Genomic DNA, 21886 nt, shown 5'->3' on the forward strand with positions numbered 1-21886 from the left:
GTGGAAGAGTTAAATGCCAATTCTGAATAAACGTTTGAAGAGTGCCGAGGCATGATATTTGCAGAACTGTGAGTTACATATCGCACCAAAGCATTTCTAGGACTCAAATAATATTAAATTATTTGCCTAAAGCTGCTATCCTTTAAGCAGATTTAAAGTATTGGTCAGATAAGAAAGAAAAAATTTGGTGAATATAACATTTTGAAGTTCTGCAAACTTTTCGTACAATTTCATTGACAAGACCATTCTCACTCCATATTAAAGGATGCTTACTTTTCGAGCAGCTCATTAGGCTAAAGCAAAAGTCCTGTTTTGTGGTCTTGACAAAGGTCGACCAACTGAAAGGACATCAAATCTAAGACTGTCGCATTTATTTTTCACTTTTGCATAAAGTAAATTTTAATATTTAGACCGCCTGCAGAGTCAGCCGAAAAAGAGGTAAAGGGTCTGCAGAGCAAACTATCGTCCTTTTGGCCACTCCTTAGCTGTTGTGACTCCTATATTTGATAAACCCCGGCAGGTGAGGATTGCTGCCCCCACCTCTCCTTTTACCCAACTCTCAGTCGACATTGAAATGGAAATCTGCCCAAAGTTCCAGAATGCAATTAATTTCAACGCCAAAACTCATTAATATCCAGCGAGGAAGGACACTCGAGCGGTCCAGAGTCCTTGGCAGCTACCTTTTTGTGTGTTAGCCCTTTTGCTATTTACCTTGGTTAATAATAAAGCAGCCAAAGGCGCGCCTTGTATTATTTTCGCCCACAAAGATGAAAACAAACTCAAACTTGTTGCTCGCCCAGAGCTTTTCATATAAAATGAAAAAATTCCGCCTCTACCTTTTTATTTACCCCTTTTCCTCGGATTTCTCTTCTTTTTTTTTTTGGCTGCTTTCTTTGAGGCAATGATTTATGGCCAAAGGCCAGAAAAGGTCCTGGCCGGGAAATGAAGTTCAAGGCATCGTAAGTAGTTTCGGAAACGTTGAGGAAACGCCGAAACTCCAAAAACGCTGCTGGAAAGTGTAAAAACTCATTCTATCCTTTTGGCGCTCATTCCATCGTCCTGGCACTCCGCTGCTCGTTACCTTGCTCAAATTGAAAGGCTCACTCGGGGCTCTCGCGAAAGGATTTGTCGGAGATCTGGAGTCCCTCTTAGGCAGTTGGAAAAAAGTTTCATTGTTGTCCCGGGATTTGGGCAAACAAAATTAAGCAGTCTGCAAGTTTTTAATTAAAAAAGGACGAGCGACGTGTGCCTCAAGCGGCTAAGATGCGGGCCACCCTTTTGGCCAAAAGGTGGGGCAAGGATCTCTTTAAAACTGAAACTCCATTATATGGTTCGGGGATTCATTTATAATTTTTTCCAAGCCTCGGGCATATTTAGTATAGGGATTAAATTTTAATCTTAACAAAGTTTATCGCAGCTAATGTTGTTTTCAAGTCTTTATTGACCCAATTCGAGTTAAATTATAGATGGCTTATGAAGTAATTTCAGGATTTAACAAGCATTGAGTGATTCCAAAGAACAAGCTCTATGACATCCAGACAAAAGTCGAGGATCCCCACCTGTAGGTCGCGTATATGGGCACAAATTGCGTGGCCGTTGGCAGGAAATTTGTTTAATCTCCCAACAAATTGGCGAAGACACGCAATCCAGCGAATGCGAATCGCCAGTCAGGCCAATCGAGCCGAGTGTTAAGCCAAAACTTGATGAGATGCAAATGGATTTGCGAGATAAAGAGCAGACTGCGACTGGCTGCAGTTAAGTGGAAGAGGAGGATCGAGGACCAGTTGGGAGACGGAGACTGCGAGGTGACTGGAACCGAGTCCAGACCCAGACCCAGAGCCAACTCCAGACGTGGGCCCGGTCCATGCCGGCTTATTATTAACTGTATAATGTAATGTGTAGGCAGGAAATTGATTTATTATCAACGTCAGTTAATTTTTTTCGCATTTTATAAATTAAGCAACTCCACAGCGGGCAACTATTTCTCGCAAAAAAAAAAAAAAAAACAACAGCGAAAAATAAATCACAAATTAAGTTGTTGGCTCCCACAGTTAACCAGACCGAAAGAAAAGCCCAAAATAAATGAAATAAAGCCAAACAGAATAACGCCCGTCATCCGGAGATAAGGCCAGCTTGTTTGGGGTGACAAACTCCACACCACAGGAGGATGACTTCCAGCCGCCAAGAGAGCAGCAGGCGGAGCAGGGGGATGCCAGGAAGATCTGAGATGGAGCAGGGAAGCTGGGATGGGAGTCATCACGTCACAGTCACTTAATAATTTATCGCGCCTACTTTTTATGTGCGTTTCTGTCCCATTCACCTGATACCCTAACCAGAACCAGAGGTTAAGCCAAAGCCACGGATAGCAACAAATTGCTTATTAAATAATAATAAGCCAAAGAAGAAAATCACATCCTTTTTTTATATAAAGGGACCCCATACATTACTTTAGATTCTATGAAAAATGTATGGCGATATAATAACAAATAATGCCCGTAACGTCATGTTTGCTGACTTCACACAACCTAATCTACTTAATATAATTTCATATATCGATATAAGCATGTGTTCTTTAATATCCTGTGCAATCTTAATTTAAGAGCATCTCTTCTTCGACTAGAATTCCTTCGATTATCCACCGTCTTGTTTATATTATCTTTGTATCTTAATGTTTTCTGTTCGTCGTCGTCTGAGATATCTGGGATTTTATCTGCTAGGTAGGCGCCTTGCCAAGTTGCGAGTTGTGCAAAAAGGAATATTTGTGTAGGCCCAGACGAAAAAAAAAGACAAATCAAATAGGAGCCGAAAATAAGTAAGATAACGGGGGACAACTATATAAAAAAAGACGCAGACAGGTATTAAAATACACGCTCCTTTTATCTTAAGTGGGCACTTTATTATTAAGACACCCATTAAAAATTCAATATGATATCAAATAAACTCCTGATCGAGATAATTGTCATCTGTCTCTTCCATAAAAACCAACCCACTCAACTTTCGATTTCTGATCGATATTGTTCGTTATTTTTATGATTGCTGTTACCATTGTTACGATTGGGGCGGAAGTCCAGCGAGTCAGTGGAGCCGTGACAAGTTTCCAATTGCATTTCATCAAAGTTTTCGTCAATTTTCGGGTTCAACAGCAAATTGCTATTAAATTGCCACACAATTGCGAATGCCATAAATCGAATGGAATTGAAACGAATCGTATCGAATCGAATCGAATCGAAACGGAGCGGCTGAAGTGGAGTTGCCTCTGCTGCAGGTTCGATTCCATAACCATGTCCATGTCTATGGAGCCGACCAACTCCCGAACTCCCACTCCCCGTAGCTGAAATTTAATGGCCTGGTTTTCCGCTTGGTTAACTCAATTTGCGTGGCTTCTTTCAATTAGGTTTCCGCTGTCTGCTTTGTTGGCTGCAAAGCTCATTTCACTTAAATATAAAATTCGTTATTTGTTTATTTGTCGCCCATAGACGGAGAGACGGGGGTTCCGTTCAAAGAGTTTTTATGGATTTTCCGCTGAACTCGTAAAATATAAATGTTGAGTAGTAGTGCTTTCCATTTTCCATTTGTCAGCCGCAAATGAGTTCGACGACAGTTTTTCGTAGAGCTGTGAGGGAGGCTCGGCAGGTGCAGGTTGACCCAACCCGTTTTCGGTCACAAACCGATCCCATTTGCACCTGGGTGGCTCCATCAGAAGGTAACCCGAAACCGAAACAACTGCTAATCAATAATGAAGCGCTGATGAATCAATTAAATGGCATTTCGGCCACACAAAACTTAACCAAGTGCAGTCATTTATCACACTACCCATAAAGAAGCAGCCATTCAATGCAGCAAAAGTCATTAAAGTGGGCTACGTCCTGCAACTCCTTAACCCTCGTGCCACATGCGCCACACGGACGAGGAAGCTGGCCCAAAACGATAAACGCGAAATTATTTCAAGCAAATAATGCGAATTTAATGTGACATCCGACAGGCGACAAGAGACTCGCCAGGAGGAGGAGCAAGTCCAAGTCCAAGTTCCGAGCCAACAAGCCAATGAAAGCCAAGGAGATGGCCAAGCGAAGACAAAATCGCAAACCAGCAATCAAATATGTTCAGATGACAGGGGAACTTGAATGCTCTTATATGTAGTATTAAAATAATAATTAAATATTACAAAATATCTATATTTTTAGCAAACTTTAAGGCTTACTAGTCTTAGCTCTTTTGAAACTATTAACATTTTTAATTAAAAGAAACTTATTTGTGAAACAATTACATAATTGTCTTGCATGAATTATAAAAACTGGGATATGAAAATCTGAACTTAGTTCCAACTACTTTATAGTGTTTAGTCATAAAGTTAGGTTACAGTGAGTAATACCACTGAGCGGATATATAAGTTTCACATAAGATGTATTTAGTCTGCACCCATTTCATTCTAAGCTGCCCAATAAACCCGGCTTTGCCCTTTCCTATCCGAAGGAGGATTCTTGATACCTGCTGGCAGTTTCCAGTCCTCCTTTTGTCCAGTTTGATGTGACAGCCGATGTTGCCCTCCATCCCCTTTCACTGCCTCAAGAGGAGAACTCGTGAGCCCCATCTCCACAGCCCTGACACACACCAAATGACGCATTATTGAACTGTCAATGGAAGTGACAAAGGGTTAACAGTGTCACAATGGAGGACTACCCATTTATTTCAGTCGCCCCTGCTTTTCTCGCTTTAACATAATAATATGCTGGTTGGTTGGTTGGTTGGTTGTCCAATATTGTTTAAACTAGGGTTGATGACAAACTTACATTAAAGAAGTATGGTTTAGGATACTAGAAGAAATACCTATTACATTCTTATTAAAAGAAATATTCATTTTAAATAATCCTCTAAATATTGGAACTAGGAACCCAACTATATCAAGATATGTTAAAGCTGCCACCCGTGGGATTTGCCATATTGCATGATGGACAGAATGAAGTTCCACAAGTTTGGACTTCATCTATTCACTTTTTCTTTCACTATCACTATCTCTGTGTGAAAAGTTTCCCCAGAAACTTTGGCTAATCTCAAGGCCCCGAGGCGAGTGAACATTTCGAGCTGGCATATTTATGGTATGAGCTGGGAGGCATCTCACCTTGCCTTCCTGACCTGGGCTTGGCCTGGGCTTGTGGACAGGGTTCTGGCCCTGGTTTTGGCCTGACCGACTATCAGTGGGTCAGTGTCATCATCCGAGCCGCACTGCTGAGCATCAAATGGCCGTTGGCCAATAAAGCCCAACACTTGGCCGGGGTGTGGGTATGTCTCGACTGGCGACCAGGTCTCTCTCCGCATCATCTTTTGGGTCGGGCTCTGGATTCGAATGCGAAGCTGCGAATGCGCCTGAAGTCGGAGATGGGGCAGATGGAGGTGCTCACGTCACTTTTCTTGTTTGATAAGGATCCGCAATCGAGAACGAAGACAGGGCGAAGGCGTACGGTCGAATATATTGGAATTTTATTATGCATGACAGCTCCAAAAAAAAAGAGGAGAAACAACAATGGACACTCCCCCGACAACAACGGCAACAACAAGGAGCGGCTGGGTCAGTGTCGGGGTCTCCAGATGAACCCCTCCTCCGAACTCCGCCGACTTAACCCTCTGCTTACCTGTTTGACAGCGGGTTGCCTCCGATTCGTCCGATTCCTTCGATTGGAGTTACCAAAATGCTTAGCCATGTGAGAAGAGATTGCGTTATTCATATTTTAATTTTACTTGTTTAAGGCCTCCTCATCATTTTTCCCTCATTTCTGTTCGGCTTTGATTATTATTTTGTGTTTGGAGAACGATTCTTGAATATCGATAAGGTGCCAAGGCGGAACGGCTGCTTTGTTGTTGGATCGGCGCATTGGTTCTTGTTCTGCATGTTTTGTGCATGATTATGTAACATTTTTTGGTGGCTGACCCGTCGTCCAAGCGTTCCTCGAAAAGGAAACATCGATTTATATTTTGACAAATGATTTACCAATGAGTTGACAGTTTTATTCGGCTTATTTTCCCCTTTTTTTATGGAAACGGTTAATAAAAGAAACAACGAGGAGGGAACATGTATTTAATTAATTAAGTCGCGTCAAGATACAAAATCCGAATGGCGATAAAGGAGCCAATAACGAAAAACATTAAGCCTTGTTTGGGATAAAAAGTGCATGATATAAAATGACTAATGATGAGTTGGCAAATGAAAAACTGCATTTGAATACAGCCACAAATTAAATCCTTTAAACACAAAGCATTGAATTTCTAATGGAATCAGTTACCTCTGCTAATCGGTATATCAAATAATGGAAATTGCAGCCAAACAAAGGCGAAAAATGTCAACATTTTAGATGAATGAAATCACTAAAGCGGGAATATGCCATTTATAACGTTTTTTAGCAAATTACTCTTTATTTAGAAGCTGACAAAGGCAAATATTAAATTAGTCCGCAGATGATAAAATGCAATAAATGGAGGTTTTAAGCCAGCAAGTGCCAGTTGAGCGGAGATCGTAACTGCAGTGTGTTATAGCGACCAAAACTGATAGTTTATTCAATAACTAAAATATAAATTAAAGTGAATGTCGACCACCTTCACCATAAATGGACAACCGTATACAGGTATGACAAGACACTAGGCGTAGGATCCTTTACGTGTAATGAGTATCTCTCGCCTTGCCAATTAATCCCGATCTGTGCCAGTTAACCTTACCGACCTCCCACCGGACATAACTCTGAACACCTTTATCCGGGAGCACGCCCAACTGACGGCCACGAAGTTCATGTGCCTGGAGGGAGGATGTGGAGCCTGTGTTTGCGCAGTGAGCGATGGGAAGAGCACCTGGACAGTGAACTCGGTGGGTCGAAGGGCAGCCAGATCATTCCAGCTCTAACTGTGCTCCTGCTCATCGATTTTCAGTGCCTCAAGCTGCTGAATACCTGTGCCCAGCTGGAGATCATTACGTGCGAGGGACTGGGTAACCAGCTAACGGGTTACCATCCCATTCAGAAGCGGCTGGCCAAGATGAACGGCACCCAGTGCGGCTTCTGCTCGCCGGGATTCGTGATGAACATGTATGGGTTGATGGAGCAGCATGGCGGCAGAGTGACCATGGAGGAGGTGGAGAACTCCTTTGGTGGAAACATTTGTCGCTGCACTGGATATCGTCCAATTCTGGATGCCATGAAGTCCTTTGCTGTGGACAGCACCATTGATGTTTCCGAAGAGACCGTTGATATTGAGGATCTCAACATGAAGGCTCGAAATTGTCCAAGAACGGGAAAAGCCTGCAAGGGTACATGTCGGCAATCCAAACTAATCTACGAGGATGGATCCCAGTGGTACTGGCCAAGCACACTGGCGGAAATATTCGAGGCGCTAGAAAATGTCGGGGATTCGGACGAGTTCATGCTGGTTGGAGGTAATACAGCTCATGGTGTCTACAGGAGATCCCCCGACATAAAGCATTTCATTGATGTGAATGGAGTGGAGGATTTGCATCAGTATAGTTCAGATAAGGAAAAACTTACATTGGGGGCTAGTCTCAGTTTGACCGAAACAATGGAAATAATACGAAGCACTTCGAAGCAATCAGGATTTGAGTATCTTGAGGTCCTGTGGCACCACATCGACCTAGTCGCCAATGTTCCTGTTCGAAATGTAAGCAACTTTATATGTTATTAGAACATTTTAATATTTTAAGTTTCAGTCGGGCACTTTGGCGGGCAATATTTGTACCAAAAAGGAACATCCCGAGTTTCCATCCGATATATTTATATCCTTCGAAGCTCTGGATGTCAAAGTTGTTGCCATGAAAGGCCTCGATGACGAAAAAGAAATGACTCTTGAGGAATTTTTAGGTGATACGGATAGAAAAATGCTGCTCAAGGCTTTTATTCTACCTAGCTACCCCAAGGATATGTATATTTACGACTCCTTCAAGGTAACTCAAATCAAAACCAACCTTAAATAACTTAATATTATATAACTATTCTCCTATCTGTAGATCATGCCACGAGCACAAAACGCCCATGCTTATGTCAATGCTGGATTTCTTCTGGAATTGGATGGCAACTCCAAGGTGAAATCTGCCCGTATTTGCTTTGGTGGAATTCGACCGGACTTCATTCATGCCACAGATATTGAACAGCTAATGGTGGGTCACAGTCCCTATGAATCCAATTTGGTGGAACAAACATTCAGCAAGCTGGAGAGTCTGGTCAAACCGGATGAGGTTCTACCCGATGCAAGTCCAGCCTACCGTTCCAAATTGGCCTGCGGACTGCTCTACAAGTTCCTCTTGAAACACGCCCCCGATGCGGAGGTCAGCGGAAAGTTCAAGAGCGGCGGTGAGCTGCTCCAGCGGCCACTCTCCTCCGGCTTGCAGCTCTTCCAGACCAATAAACAGACCTACCCCGTGACACAGGGCGTGCAGAAGCTAGAGGGCATGATCCAGTGCTCCGGAGAGGCCACCTACATGAACGATGTGCTGACCACTTCCAACTCCGTTTACTGCGCCTTCGTGGGTGCCACGAAAGTGGGAGCCACCATCGATCAAATCGATGCTTCGGAAGCTCTCCAACATCCAGGAGTGGTGGCCTTCTACACTGCGAAGGACATTCCCGGAACGAATACTTTCTGTGAGCCCAGTTTTGGTTACGAAGCGGAGGAGATCTTCTGCTCTGGAATGGTGCGCCACTCCGAACAGCCAGTGGGTGTAATCGTGGCTCTTACTGCTGACCAAGCACAAAGGGCCACAAAACTGGTCAGGATCAGCTACAGCAGCCCTAGTTCCAACTACAAGTTGATGCCGAGCATGAAGGATGTGTTCTCCTCCGAAACTCCAGATACTTCTCGCATTATACCCTTGCTTATATCAAAGCTTAAGGAAGTTAAGTTTTCTGACAAGCCTGATTTGGAAGTAAGGGGTATTTTCGAAATGGGACTGCAGTATCACTTCACCATGGAACCGCAGACCACTATTATTATTCCCTTTGAAGATGGACTAAAGGTTTTCTCGGCTACCCAATGGATTGATCAGACTCAATCAGTGATTGCCCATACCCTGCAGATGAAAGCCAAAGATGTGCAACTAGAGGTAACACAAATAATTTAATTAAGTTTGTTTAGTATTATTTAAGTACTTTCGTTGTAGGTTCGCAGATTGGGTGGTGGATATGGCTGCAAAATATCCAGAGGTAACCAGGTTGCCTGTGCAGCCGCCTTGGCTGCCCATAAGCTGAATCGTCCCGTTCGCTTTGTACAATCCCTGGAGTCCATGATGGATTGCAATGGAAAAAGGTGGGCCTGTCGTTCCGAATATCAGTGTCACGTGAAGACCAGTGGCAGGATCGTCGGGCTGTCCAACGACTTCTATGAGGACGCTGGCTGGAACACGAATGAGAGTCCTGTGCAAGGACACTCCACTTTCACAGCTGCCAACTGCTATGAATTCACCGATAGCAACTTCAAGCTAAGTGGTCATGCTGTTCTTACGGATGCCCCCAGTTCCACTTGGTGCCGTGCTCCTGGATCGGTGGAGGGCATTGCTATGATGGAGAACATCATCGAGCACGTGGCATTCGAAATCCAGAAAGACCCAGCCGAAGTGCGACTAGCAAACATTAGTAAGAAGAGTAAGATGGCAACCATCCTTCCAGAGTTCCTCAAGACTAGGGAGTACTACTCCCGGAAGAAGGAGATCGAGGCATTCAATGCCAACAACCGATGGAAAAAAAGAGGTTTGGGTCTCTCTTTGATGAACTTCCCCGTCATCTACATTGGGCAGTTTCCGGCAACGGTGACTATTTACCATGTGGATGGCACTGTTGTGGTTACCCATGGGGGCATAGAAATGGGTCAGGGTGAGTAAGGGAGCTGTCTTTCATTGGACTTATACTAATTACCCCTTTTATTCTTTATAGGTATGAATACGAAGATAGCTCAAGTGGCGGCCTACACCCTGGGAATCGATTTGAGCTACGTGAAAGTGGAGTCCTCAACTACCATCAATGGAGCCAATTCGATGGTCACTGGCTATGCCATCGGAAGCGAGAGTGTTTGCTACGCAGTCCGTAAGATCTGCGAAACGCTCAATGCCCGATTGAAGCCAGTGAGAAAGGCCAAGGCCACTTGGGTGGAGACTGTGGAGGCGGCCAATGCCCAGTTGATCAACCTCATAGCCTCGGATCACTACAAGACCGGCGACATGCAGAACTACCAAGTGCTGGGACTGGCCCTTTCCGAAGTGGAGATGGATGTGCTGACCGGGAACATTCTGATCAGACGGGTGGACATCCTAGAAGACGCTGGCGAGAGTCTGAGTCCCTGGATAGATGTCGGCCAGGTGGAGGGCGCCTTCGTCATGGGCCTGGGCTACTGGCTCAGCGAACTGCTCATCTACGAGGGCGACAATGGTCGCCTGCTAACCAACCGCACATGGAACTACAAGCCGTTGGGTGCGAAGGACATTCCCATTGATTTCCGCGTGGAACTGGTCCACAATCCACGACCGAGTAGTTCGGGTTTCATGGGCTCAAAGGCCACCGGAGAGCCTCCTTGCTGTTTGGCTGTTAGTGTGATTTTTGCACTTCAACAGGCTCTGCAATCAGCGCGCCAGGATGCAGGACTTCCTCGGGAGTGGCTTCGCTTGGGGGCACCTACAACTCCAGAGACTCTGCTACTAAATGCCGGCCACCAAGTTTCGGAGTTCAAGTTGAAATAATATCAATTTCATATATCCAAGTAAAAAATATTATAATCCGAAATATACATTTTATATCCAATTATCAAAATCTATCATATCTGTACTTCCAATTAATTAATTCTAACCCCATTTTCATTCCTTTTTAAATAATATTTATTCATTTTGCTTAACTAAACGTTTTTCTCAATGTATTATGTCATCCAAAGCTTGATATTCTAGTTTATCGTTAAAAGTTTTTTTTATATGCGAAGCTTTCAAAATGATTTATTTGTTTTGAAAGCTCCGAATTCCGAACAGAGAGAAAAAACGGTATGTTTTTTCGCCGGCCGGCTAACACATTCTCTTTATGTTTATCGCGGCACTCTCTTTTATTTTTAGTGTACACGTGATTCGCTTTGCCGGTTTATTACAGTTCTTATCACGCTCGTCACGAATTTAAAGCATATTTGCGAGTCTGTCCATTTCGAATAGTCATTATTATACAATACCTTGAAAAATATTTAATACATATGTATCTAATCAAATCATTCGCATATGAAATTAAAATGCAATCTTAGTTTAAACAAAGTCTTTCTCTGTTGATAGAGTAATTTTGTGACTCAGCAATATTTGTGTATATATTTCATTGGCGACTACTGAATACCCTAGCAATTGCATTTAATAAGTGAGGTACAATTAATACATTAATATTTTTTAAAAGTCTTTATGTTAATTTGGAAGCTTTAAAGTGCGGAAGGGTATCTAAAGTGTACATCTGCCGATGCTATGCCCCCCTTTTTCACAGCTATTTTTACAAACATCGAAAATTTGCCGACGAATTGGGTGGCGAAGCAACAAGCAAAATTCGGCCAGTTTTTTGGATTTTTTGCTCATAGAGGCTTGGAGTCGAGGAGCAACCAGTCCACAATTTGCAATTAACGTCGATCGTCGAGCTCGACAGGCTGCTCAAATCGTTGTTGGCTCTCACGGAGTGTGTCGAAACTAACTTTTTTGTTTACGGCATTCGAGAAAATCGCAATCGAAAAACGGAGGAACCTACTCGAGCCCCAATGTTTTGATCAGTCAGTCAGTCGAACAGCGACACTCGCAGCGACCGGAGCAAAAAGTGAGCAGCAAGTGGAAAATAATGGAAAGCCGCCTCTGGCCAAGTCGCAACTAATTGAATTATTTATAGAAAACACTTCAGCAGCTGACATTTAAGTTTTTGCTACCCCGTTTTTGCTGGAAAACTAACAGAATGACTACGAAATTCTCAATCAATGGGCTGCCCTATGCAGGTGAGTTATACATATGTAGCTACATATGTATCCAGGTGGTTATCGATTATGAGCCAGAAAATCAGTTCACGGCAATACTTCACCATCGAGTGCTTGGTACTCATAACTTATCAGTGAGCTATATAGCTACATATACACATAGATACCCTAAATACTAGAATTTTTCTAATGAGGGTGTTTACTTCTGAACGTTGCAACGCCTCTAGCTTCAAAGCAGGTGTATCATTAACTTCGCCAGATCTCGAAATCAAGTGGCTGTGGAACTCGAATAACATTAATCGGAATTACATATGTATATACATACGTACACACAGCTGGTAAACAAATTAGAGTGCAAATTTGAGGCCCATTGTTAGATGTTTTTCACAAGCTCACATTCAGGTTTTTGTAATTAATTATACACATTCGTATATATGCTTCATCTCTCCTCCACCACTCGTTGTACTCCGCAGTGAATCTAACCAACCTTCCGCCGGATATCACCCTGAACACCTTTATCCGCGAGCATGCCCAACTCACGGCCACCAAATTCATGTGCCAGGAGGGAGGATGTGGCGCCTGCATCTGCGTGGTGCGCGATGGAAAGCGCAGCTGGGCAGTCAATTCGGTTGGAGCACATTTCGTGCAACTTACTCAAACGATCGCTAATGAATTACCTCTCCGTAGTGCCTCACTCTGCTGAATACTTGCGCCCAGCTGGAGATCGTGACCGCCGAGGGATTGGGCAATCAGCGTACCGGCTACAATCCTATTCAGAAGCGACTGGCCAAGATGAATGGCACCCAGTGCGGCTACTGCTCGCCGGGATTCGTGATGAACATGTATGGCTTGATGGAGCAGAACGAAGGCAAGGTCAGCATGGCGGATGTGGAGAACTCCTTTGGTGGGAATATCTGCCGTTGCACTGGATATCGTCCCATTCTGGATGCCATGAAGTCCTTTGCGGTGGACAGCAACATTGCGATTCCCGCCGAGTGCGGGGACATTGAGGATCTAAAGCCCCGGAACTGCCCCAAGACCGGACAAGCCTGCAGTGGCAGCTGCCTTCCGTCCACTTTGGTCTACGAAGATGGTGTTCAGTGGCACTGGCCCAAGAGTCTGAGCGAACTTTTCGAGGCCCTGGACAAGGTGAAGGATTCGGAGGAGTTCATGCTCGTGGCTGGCAACACGGCTCATGGGGTCTACCGAAGGTCGACGGATATCAAGCACTTCATCGACGTGCACGGAGTGGAAGAACTGCATCAGCACAGCTCTGAGGGACAGCAATTGAAGCTGGGAGCTAATCTCAGTCTCACCCAGACCATGGAAATCATTCGTACTACCTCGAAGCAGCCAGGATTTGAGTACTTGGAGGTTCTGTGGAACCACATTGATTTGATTGCCAATGTTCCAGTGCGAAACGTAAGTACATTTTTTTAGATTAGTTTGAGTAATACATTTATTTTCGTATTGTTACAGTCTGGAACTTTGGCTGGCAATATTTCGATCAAAAAACAAAATCCCGAGTTTCCTTCGGATATCTTCATATCCTTTGAGGCCCTGAATGTTAGGGTGGTCGCTTTAAAAAACGCTGCTGATGAAAAGGAAATGTCACTCTCTGAATATCTAGGCACGAATGATAGGAAGCTGGTGCTCAAAGCCTTTGTCCTTCCTGCCTATCCGAAGGACAAATACATTTATGACTCCTATAAGGTATAATACTTAACCAAACTTTGGAATACATCATCTTAAATACTACTTAAACATCCGCAGATCATGCCTCGTTCCCAAAATGCCCATGCATATGTCAACGCAGCTTTTCTCCTAGAATTGGAAGCCGACAACAAGGTGAAGTCTGCTCGAATTTGCTTCGGTGGAATCCGCCCAGATTTTATCCATGCCTCAGCTATTGAGAAACTGCTGGTGGGACAGAATCCCTACGAATCAAGTCTGGTGGAGCAGACATTCACAAAACTGGAGGATCTGATTAAGCCTGATGAAGTGCTGCCGGATGCCAGTCCCGCTTACCGTTCCAAGTTGGCATGCGGACTGCTCTACAAGTTCCTCCTAAAGCACGCACCCGTAGCTGAGGTGGGCGAGAAATTCCGAAGCGGAGGGCAGATCCTGCAGCGGCCTCTCTCCTCTGGATTGCAAGTTTTCCAGACCCAGAAGAAGAACTATCCCGTCACCCAAGCGGTGGAAAAAGTCGAGGGCATGATACAGTGCTCCGGAGAGGCCACCTACATGAACGATGTCTTGACCACTTCTAATACTCTGCACTGCGCCTTCGTGGGCGCCACCAAAGTGGGAGCCACCATTGATTCAATAGACGCCTCCGAAGCCCTCAAGCAACCTGGAGTGATCGCCTTTTACAGTGCCAAAGACATTCCCGGCACTAACACTTTCTGTGAGCCCAGTTTTGGTTTCGAGGTGGAGGAGATCTTCTGCTCGGGATTGGTGCGCCACTCAGAGCAGCCAGCTGGTGTAATAGTTGCTTTAACTGCTGACCAGGCACACAGAGCCTCGAAGCTGGTCAGGATCAGCTACAGCAATCCCAGCTCCGACTTCAAGCTGCAGCCGAGCTTAGGAGATGTATTTGCATCTGCAACTCCGGATTCCTCTCGCATAGTTCCAGCATCGAAATCGACATCCAAGAAGATCAAGTTCTCGGACCAGCCGGACAAGGAAGTAAGAGGCATCTTCCAGATGGGTCTGCAGTATCACTTTACCATGGAGCCCCAGACAACAGTGGCCATTCCCTTTGAGGATGGTCTCAAGATCTTTTCGGCCACTCAGTGGATGGATCACACCCAGTCTGTGATTGCCCATATGCTGCAGGTGAAGGCCAAGGATGTTCAGCTACAGGTATGTGTAATATCTAAATTATCATCGCCTGAAACTAATTCCTTATTTATTATGTTCAGGTTCGTAGATTGGGAGGTGGCTATGGATCAAAGATCACCCGAGGTAACCAGGTGGCCTGTGCAGCTTCACTAGCTGCATACAAGCTAAGCCGTCCCGTTCGCTTTGTTCAATCCCTGGAGTCCATGATGGATTGCAATGGCAAGCGGTGGGCTTGTCGCTCCGACTACAAGTGTCACATTAAGGATAATGGCAAGATTGTGGGCTTGACGAATGATTTTTATGAGGACGCTGGCTGGAGTCCCAATGAAAGTCCCATTGAGGGTCATTCAACCTTCACGGCCGTCAATTGTTATGATTTGAACGGCGATAACTTTAAAAACAACGGAAATGCGGTGTTAACAGATGCGCCCAGTTCAACTTGGTGTCGTGCTCCGGGATCTGTGGAGGGTATTGCCATGATTGAGAACATCATCGAGCACGTTGCCTTCGAAGTTCAGAAAGATCCGGCTGAAGTTCGTCTTGCAAACATTGCGGCGGGTAATAAGATATCCGAGTTGCTTCCCGAGTTCCTTGAGTCTAGGGAATACGCACAGAGGAAAAAAGAAATTGAGTCGCATAATGCCAAGAATCGCTGGACGAAGCGAGGTCTCGGATTGGCGGTGATGGACTATCCCATTTTCTATTTTGGCCAGTACCCGGCTACAGTGGCCATATATCATGTGGATGGCACTGTTGTGGTTACCCACGGAGGCATTGAAATGGGACAGGGTAAGTAAACAGCCCACTTAAGATATTATTTTATTGATAACATATTGATTTTCCTATAGGTATGAACACTAAGGTGGCACAGGTGGCTGCCTACACCCTGGGCATCGATTTTAGCTTCATCAAGGTGGAGTCCTCCGACACCATCAATGGAGCCAATTCGATGGTCACCGGAGGAGCAGTGGGCAGCGAAAGTCTCTGCTACGCAGTTCGGAAGGCCTGTGAGACCTTGAACAGTCGCTTGGAGCCGGTGAAGAAGAAGGATGCCAGTTGGATTGAAACAGTTGGAGCTGCCTATGGCAAATCGATCAACCTGATTGCCTCTGATCACTACAAGGAGGGCGATATGCAGAACTATCATATCTACGGACTGGCTCTAACCGAAATAGAGTTGGATGTGCTAACTGGAAACAGTCAGATCAAACGCGTGGATATCCTGGAGGATGCCGGAGAGAGCCTGAGTCCCTGGATAGACATCGGTCAGATTGAGGGTGCCTTTGTCATGTGCCTGGGCTACTGGATGAGTGAGCAGCTGGTGTACGATCGGGAAACAGGTCGCCTGCTCACCAACCGCACCTGGAACTACAAGCCGCCGGGTGCCAAGGACATTCCCATTGATTTTCGCATTGAGCTGATTCAGAAACCCAATCCCTCTGGAGCGGGATTCATGCGGTCGAAGGCCACTGGAGAACCACCCTGCTGTTTGGCAGTGAGTGTGGTTTTCGCCCTGCGACAGGCCCTGGATTCAGCCCGTCAGGATGCAGGACTACCGCGGGAGTGGGTGCGTCTGGGTGCACCCACAACTCCGGAAACTCTGGTGGTCAATGCTGGACATGAGGCAGCCAGTTTTAGGCTTAAGTAAATATATGGTTTTGATGGGCTTCTGCACCATTTACATATACATATTGTTCTATCTTCATACATATATATGAAATATTATTAAAGTTTTTATATTGGAATGCATTTGGTTGCATTGTTATAATCAAGTTAAATATCGTGGTGGGATTATCAATCAAACGTGACATTAACAACTCTAACCAATTTTTGACTCATTCGTATTGTATTTTAACACAAAACGATAAAATATGATATTCTGGAAATTATCACAAAATAACGAAAACAAATTTAAATTTAAATTTTTATCAAAAAAAGCGTTCATCGCAACGCATGAGCAAAAACATTGTTAGTTTCGCAGAGTGCACGGTTTCGCTCAGTGTATGCTTTAGATGGCACTTTAATCTGCTCCAACCCGTTTAGCCTAATTAACGGGTAATCAGGTTTCAGCAGCGCTTTGAAATAGAAACGAATGGCCAAAAGAGCTCCATTCGACCGACGACTGTGCAGCGATGAGCATCAAGTTCAATGTGAATGGCTTTCCGTACGAGGTGCAGGCGGCTGACTATGCACCGGACACCACCCTCAACGCCTTCCTCCGGGAGCACCTGCACCTGACGGCCACCAAGTACATGTGCCTGGAGGGCGGCTGTGGCTCCTGCGTCTGCGTCATCCGCAGGCGCCACCCGGTCACCCAGGAGGTTCAGTCCCGGGCAGCCAACTCGGTAAGAAGTCGCTTTTCGAGGAGTGGCTTCCTCCCCACAGCGAGCAATAAAAAGTTAAATTTGTAATTACTAGAATTAAAATATAATTAAACGCTGGGTTAAATCTGACCATTCCACAGTGCCTGACGCTCCTGAACACCTGTGACGATGCGGAGATCATGACGGACGAGGGACTGGGCAACCAGCAGAGTGGCTACCATCCCATTCAAAAGCGCCTTGCTCAGATGAATGGCACCCAATGTGGCTACTGCTCGCCCGGATTCGTGATGAACATGTACGGATTGCTGGAGCAACATCGCGGGCAGGTGAGCATGTCGCAGGTGGAGGACGCTTTCGGCGGAAACCTCTGCCGCTGCACCGGCTATCGACCCATTCTGGATGCCATGAAGTCCTTCGCGGTGGACAGTAACATAGAGGTGCCGCCGGAATGTGTGGACATCGAGGACTCCTTCGAGCTGCTCTGCCCGCGAACTGGACAATCCTGCAAGGGCAGCTGCTCGAGACCACCTGTAAGGGATCATGGGGGTAGTCAGTGGTACTGGCCCAAGTCCCTGGCAGAGCTCTTTGGAGCCCTTAGTCAGGTGGCGAACGGAGATCTCTACATGCTGGTGGCCGGAAACACCGCCCATGGAGTTTACCGGCGACCTAGGGACATCCGACACTTCATCGACGTGAACATGGTGCCGGAGCTGAGGCAGTACAGCATTGAATCGGATCATCTGCTGCTGGGCGCGAATGTCACTCTCACGGATGCCATGCAGGTTTTCCTGCTGGCTGCCAAGAGGCCCGGATTCGAGTATTGTGCCCAGTTGTGGCAGCACTTCAACCTGATTGCCAATGTGCCGGTGCGAAATGTGAGTAGAGCGCTCCATAAATCCAGAAACTCGTTTTGGCGCTTGGCCAAGACGAAGATTAGCGAAAATAATAGTAGTTTCTGACAACTGAATGCTCTTTCTCCCGCGATTTATATTAACACTTATTTAACAACATATTTTAAGGCCAATGAACTTTTCGATTTATTATGTCACCGTATAAGTATTGTTCATTTAAATTGCAAAGTTAATTTACTTCTTAAATCGAAGTCATTGCCTTGAGTTGTTACTCTCCAATTTCTTAACAAAAGAAAGCAACTCTTACCACAGAGAACATTTTAGCTTAAAAACCCATTTTACTTTCACAACAAAGATAGTAAATCAATTCAAGTCGCCGCAGACACTGGGAGAAATTGTATTTAGAAAAATATATAAAATTGTAACTTAAAATTTAGTAAATAATTTATAATTAATTTTCCACAGAATGGCACGTTGGCGGGCAACATCAACATCAAGAAGCAGCATTTTGAATTTCCCTCCGATGTGTTCATCACATTTGAGGCTTTGGATGTCCACGTCCTGGTCTACGATAATCCCAGTACGCAAAGGGTGATGAACCTGCTGACTTATCTGAGCGATACAACCTCCAAGCTAGTGCTGGGTGGTTTTATCCTGAAAGCCTATCCAAAGGACAGATTCCTGTTCAGATCTTATAAGGTGGTTGAACTAATTCCTAAAAATATATATTTAGTTAACTAAATCTCCTCTCCAAACAACAGATCCTGTCCAGAGCGCAGAGTGTTCACGCATATGTGAATGCAGGCTTTCTCATTGAATGGCAGGACATTCAGCGCAGGATTGTCCACTCCGCACGCATATGTTTCGGCAACATCCGACCAGATTACATACACGATGACCAAGTGGAGCAACTGCTTCCTGGCAGGGATCTGTACGATCCCGCCACAGTTGCGCAGATCTTTCAGGAACTCCCAGCTAGCTTGCAACCCGAGGAGCGTCCGCCGGAGGCTTCCCCGGAATATCGCCAGATGCTAGCCTGCTCCTTGCTTTACAAGTTTCTGCTGGCCACCGCACCCAAGGAACGAGTTCGAGAACGATTTCGCACTGGAGGCTTGCTACTGGAGAGACCACTTTCCTCGGGAAGCCAATCCTTTGAGACGATTAAGAAAAACTATCCCGTCACGCAACCTGTACAAAAACTAGAAGGTACATAGTTCAAGAAAACCATTTTCCATACGTAGTATTATTATTATCTTTTTGGATTTCCAGGTCTCATTCAGTGCTCTGGCGAAGCCACTTATATGAACGACCTGCTGACCACCTCGAATGCCATCCACTGTGCCTTTGTAACTGCAAAACGAGTGGGTGCCACCATCGAGCAGATTGATCCTTCCGCTGCTCTTCAGTGCAAGGGAGTGGTGGCCTTCTATTCGGCCAAGGATATCCCAGGCTCCAACAACTTTGTTCTGGTGGATCAGTTTACCCCTGAGGTTGACGAGATTTTTGCTGCCGGTCGGGTCAAGTACTTTGATCAACCGTTGGGAGTCATCGCAGCTCTCACCCACGATGCGGCTGTCTATGCTGCAACATTAGTTGTGGTCACCTATGCCCGGGATCAGCGAAAGATCTTCACGACCATGAACCAAGTGTTAGCAGAAAAGCAAACCGATCGGATTGTGAGCACAAAGAAGGATCCTGTGGAACCCCTAAAGATGCCTCCTCTTGCACCCGGCGATGTTCTGGGAAGGGGGATCCTGGAGCTTGGGTCCCAATACCACTTCACCATGGAACCTCAAACAACGATCGTGGTGCCGCTGGATAACATTCTGCAGGTATACTGCGCCACCCAATGGATGGACGCCACCCAAGGAGCGATTGCCCACATGTTGAGTGTTAGTGTGAACTCCATTCAGCTCCAAGTTAGACGAGTGGGTGGAGCGTATGGTGCAAAGGTCACTAGGGGCAATATAGTTGCTTGCGCCACGGCTTTGGTGGCTTCAAAGCTGAGGAGGCCTGCTAGATTTGTCCAGACCATAGAGTCCATGATGGAGAGCATTGGCAAACGATGGGCCTGCAGATCAGACTACGAGTTCCGAGCCAGAGCCAATGGATCGATTATCATGTTGAGTAATAACTACTATGAGGATGCCGGATGTAATCTAAATGAGAACGTGGTTGACTTCCTGACTCTGCCAATTCTGAGGAATGTTTACAATCTGACTGACGCGAACTATAGGACCCAAGGCAGTGCCATCAGAACGGATGCACCCAGCTCCACTTGGTGTCGAGCTCCTGGTTCTGCAGAGGGTAAAGCAAAAACCATTTTAAAAGGTTGATAGTATTTATATATCGTTAACATTTACAGGAATTGCCATGACGGAGACCGCTTTGGAGCACATAGCCTTCACCTGCCAGCTGGATCCTGCCGATGTTCGTTTGGTTAATCTTCAGCCCGGAAGTAAAATGGTGCAGCTCCTGCCAAAGTTTCTGGCCTCCACGGAGTACCGCAAGCGGCGGGACCAGATTAACTTATTCAACTCGCAGAACCGATGGCGCAAACGAGGTCTGGGATTGGCCCTAATGAGTTTCCCGCTGAACACGACCGTGGCCTTCAACTATCCGGTCACAGTGGCCATCTATCATGAGGACGGGTCGGTGGTGATCTCGCACGGAGGCATTGAGATTGGCCAAGGAGTGAACACCAAGGCGGCCCAGGTGGCAGCTTTCGTGCTGGGTGTTCCGTTGGACCAGGTGAGAGTGGAGGCTAGCAATACCGTCAACGGAGCCAACTCCATGCTGACGGCCAACTCGATGACCAGCGAGATGATCGGATTGGCAGTGAGAAAAGCCTGCGACACTCTGAACAAGCGACTGGCTCCGGTGAAGGAAAGACTTGGACCTCGGGCCACCTGGGTGCAGGTGCTCCAAGCGGCCTTTTTGCAGTCCGTCTTTCTCATCGCCACGGAATCTTACCGGTTGGGCGATATACCCAACTACAACATCTTCGGGTTGAGTCTCACCGAACTGGAACTGGACATTCTGACGGGCAACCATCTGATCCGCCGGGTTGACATCCTAGAGGATGCCGGGGAAAGCCTAAGTCCACACATCGATGTGGGTCAAGTCGAGGGCGCTTTTGTCATGGGTTTGGGTTACTATCTCACCGAGCAGCTGGTTTACGATCGCCAGACAGGTCAGATACTGACGAACCGCACCTGGAACTACCACCCACCAGGCGCCAAGGATATCCCAATAGATTTCCGCATCGAGTTGCTCCAGAAAAGTCCCAACCCGGTGGGCTTCATGCGATCCAAGGCCACGGGTGAGCCTGCTCTGTGCCTGGCTGTCGGAGCTCTGTTCGCCATGCAACACGCCATACAGTCGGCCAGGAACGATGCGGGTCTTCCGAGGGAGTGGGTTCGCTTGGGGGCACCTACGACGCCGGAAACGGTCGTCCTCAACTCCGGAAGCCAGGTGGAAACATTCGCGTTGCAGTGAAAGGAAGTTCTGTCTTAGATTTGGGTAATTTCCGATATTTCATTCTTTTTGTTCAATCTTTTATTTCTTTGTTTTTATCTGTATTATGTAACTATTCTTATTGGATAAATATACAATCATGTGAAAATAATTTGAAGAATGAAGAATCGTTCTCTTGTTTATATAATTCCTATTGGAGTTCTATGTTTAAATATGTACATACATATGTGTTTAGAAGAAATTTTTTGCTCATTAGGCACCCACTCTGTTTATGGGACTAGTTCCCCTATTCCGAACATAATCTCGCCGTTTTGTTTAGAAATATGAGCAAAACAAAATCGTCCAAAGAAACCGTTTACTGATAAAGCTCTCAGTTTCGAAAAAGAGGGAGAGTATTTGAAACCGGCAGACGATAACGTTTCAGAGTGTTAC

The 21886-nt window shown here is 45.8% G+C and overlaps 3 protein-coding genes across 5 annotated transcripts; all 3 read left to right on the forward strand.

Annotated features, from left to right (window-relative positions):
* The first annotated feature begins 6500 nt into the window (after positions 1–6500).
* On the forward strand, positions 6501–11807 carry LOC6727936 (indole-3-acetaldehyde oxidase). Of its 3 annotated transcripts, none has more exons than XR_006541824.1 (8): positions 6501–6617; positions 6699–6853; positions 6916–7656; positions 7706–7939; positions 8003–9094; positions 9152–9860; positions 9921–11371; positions 11431–11807. XR_006541824.1 is itself a non-coding variant. In XM_002103255.4 (7 exons), exons 1-7 carry the CDS (start codon positions 6578–6580, stop codon positions 10718–10720), a joined length of 3771 nt encoding a protein of 1256 aa, XP_002103291.1. In that variant the 5' UTR covers positions 6501–6577; the 3' UTR covers positions 10721–11807. The 3 variants fall into 3 exon arrangements, 1 of the variants encoding a protein (XP_002103291.1); XR_006541825.1 differs by having other exon boundaries at positions 11487–11807; XM_002103255.4 differs by having other exon boundaries at positions 9921–11807.
* On the forward strand, positions 11597–16574 carry LOC6727937 (abscisic-aldehyde oxidase). Its single transcript, XM_016176647.3, has 8 exons — positions 11597–11807; positions 11877–11979; positions 12432–12586; positions 12646–13380; positions 13438–13671; positions 13732–14823; positions 14883–15591; positions 15651–16574. Exons 2-8 carry the CDS (start codon positions 11940–11942, stop codon positions 16448–16450), a joined length of 3765 nt encoding a protein of 1254 aa, XP_016034543.1. The 5' UTR covers positions 11597–11807; positions 11877–11939; the 3' UTR covers positions 16451–16574.
* A 190-nt stretch (positions 16575–16764) lies between these two features.
* On the forward strand, positions 16765–21562 carry LOC6727938 (indole-3-acetaldehyde oxidase). Its single transcript, XM_016176648.3, has 6 exons — positions 16765–17147; positions 17267–18001; positions 18443–18676; positions 18739–19183; positions 19247–20284; positions 20343–21562. The coding sequence occupies exons 1-6, from the start codon at positions 16935–16937 to the stop codon at positions 21473–21475; spliced, it is 3798 nt and encodes a 1265-aa protein (XP_016034544.1). The 5' UTR covers positions 16765–16934; the 3' UTR covers positions 21476–21562.
* Positions 21563–21886: the final 324 nt, after the last annotated feature.

The sequence above is a fragment of the Drosophila simulans genome, chromosome 3R, assembly GCF_016746395.2.
Source record: "Drosophila simulans strain w501 chromosome 3R, Prin_Dsim_3.1, whole genome shotgun sequence".
Classification (NCBI taxonomy): Eukaryota; Metazoa; Arthropoda; class Insecta; order Diptera; family Drosophilidae; genus Drosophila; species Drosophila simulans.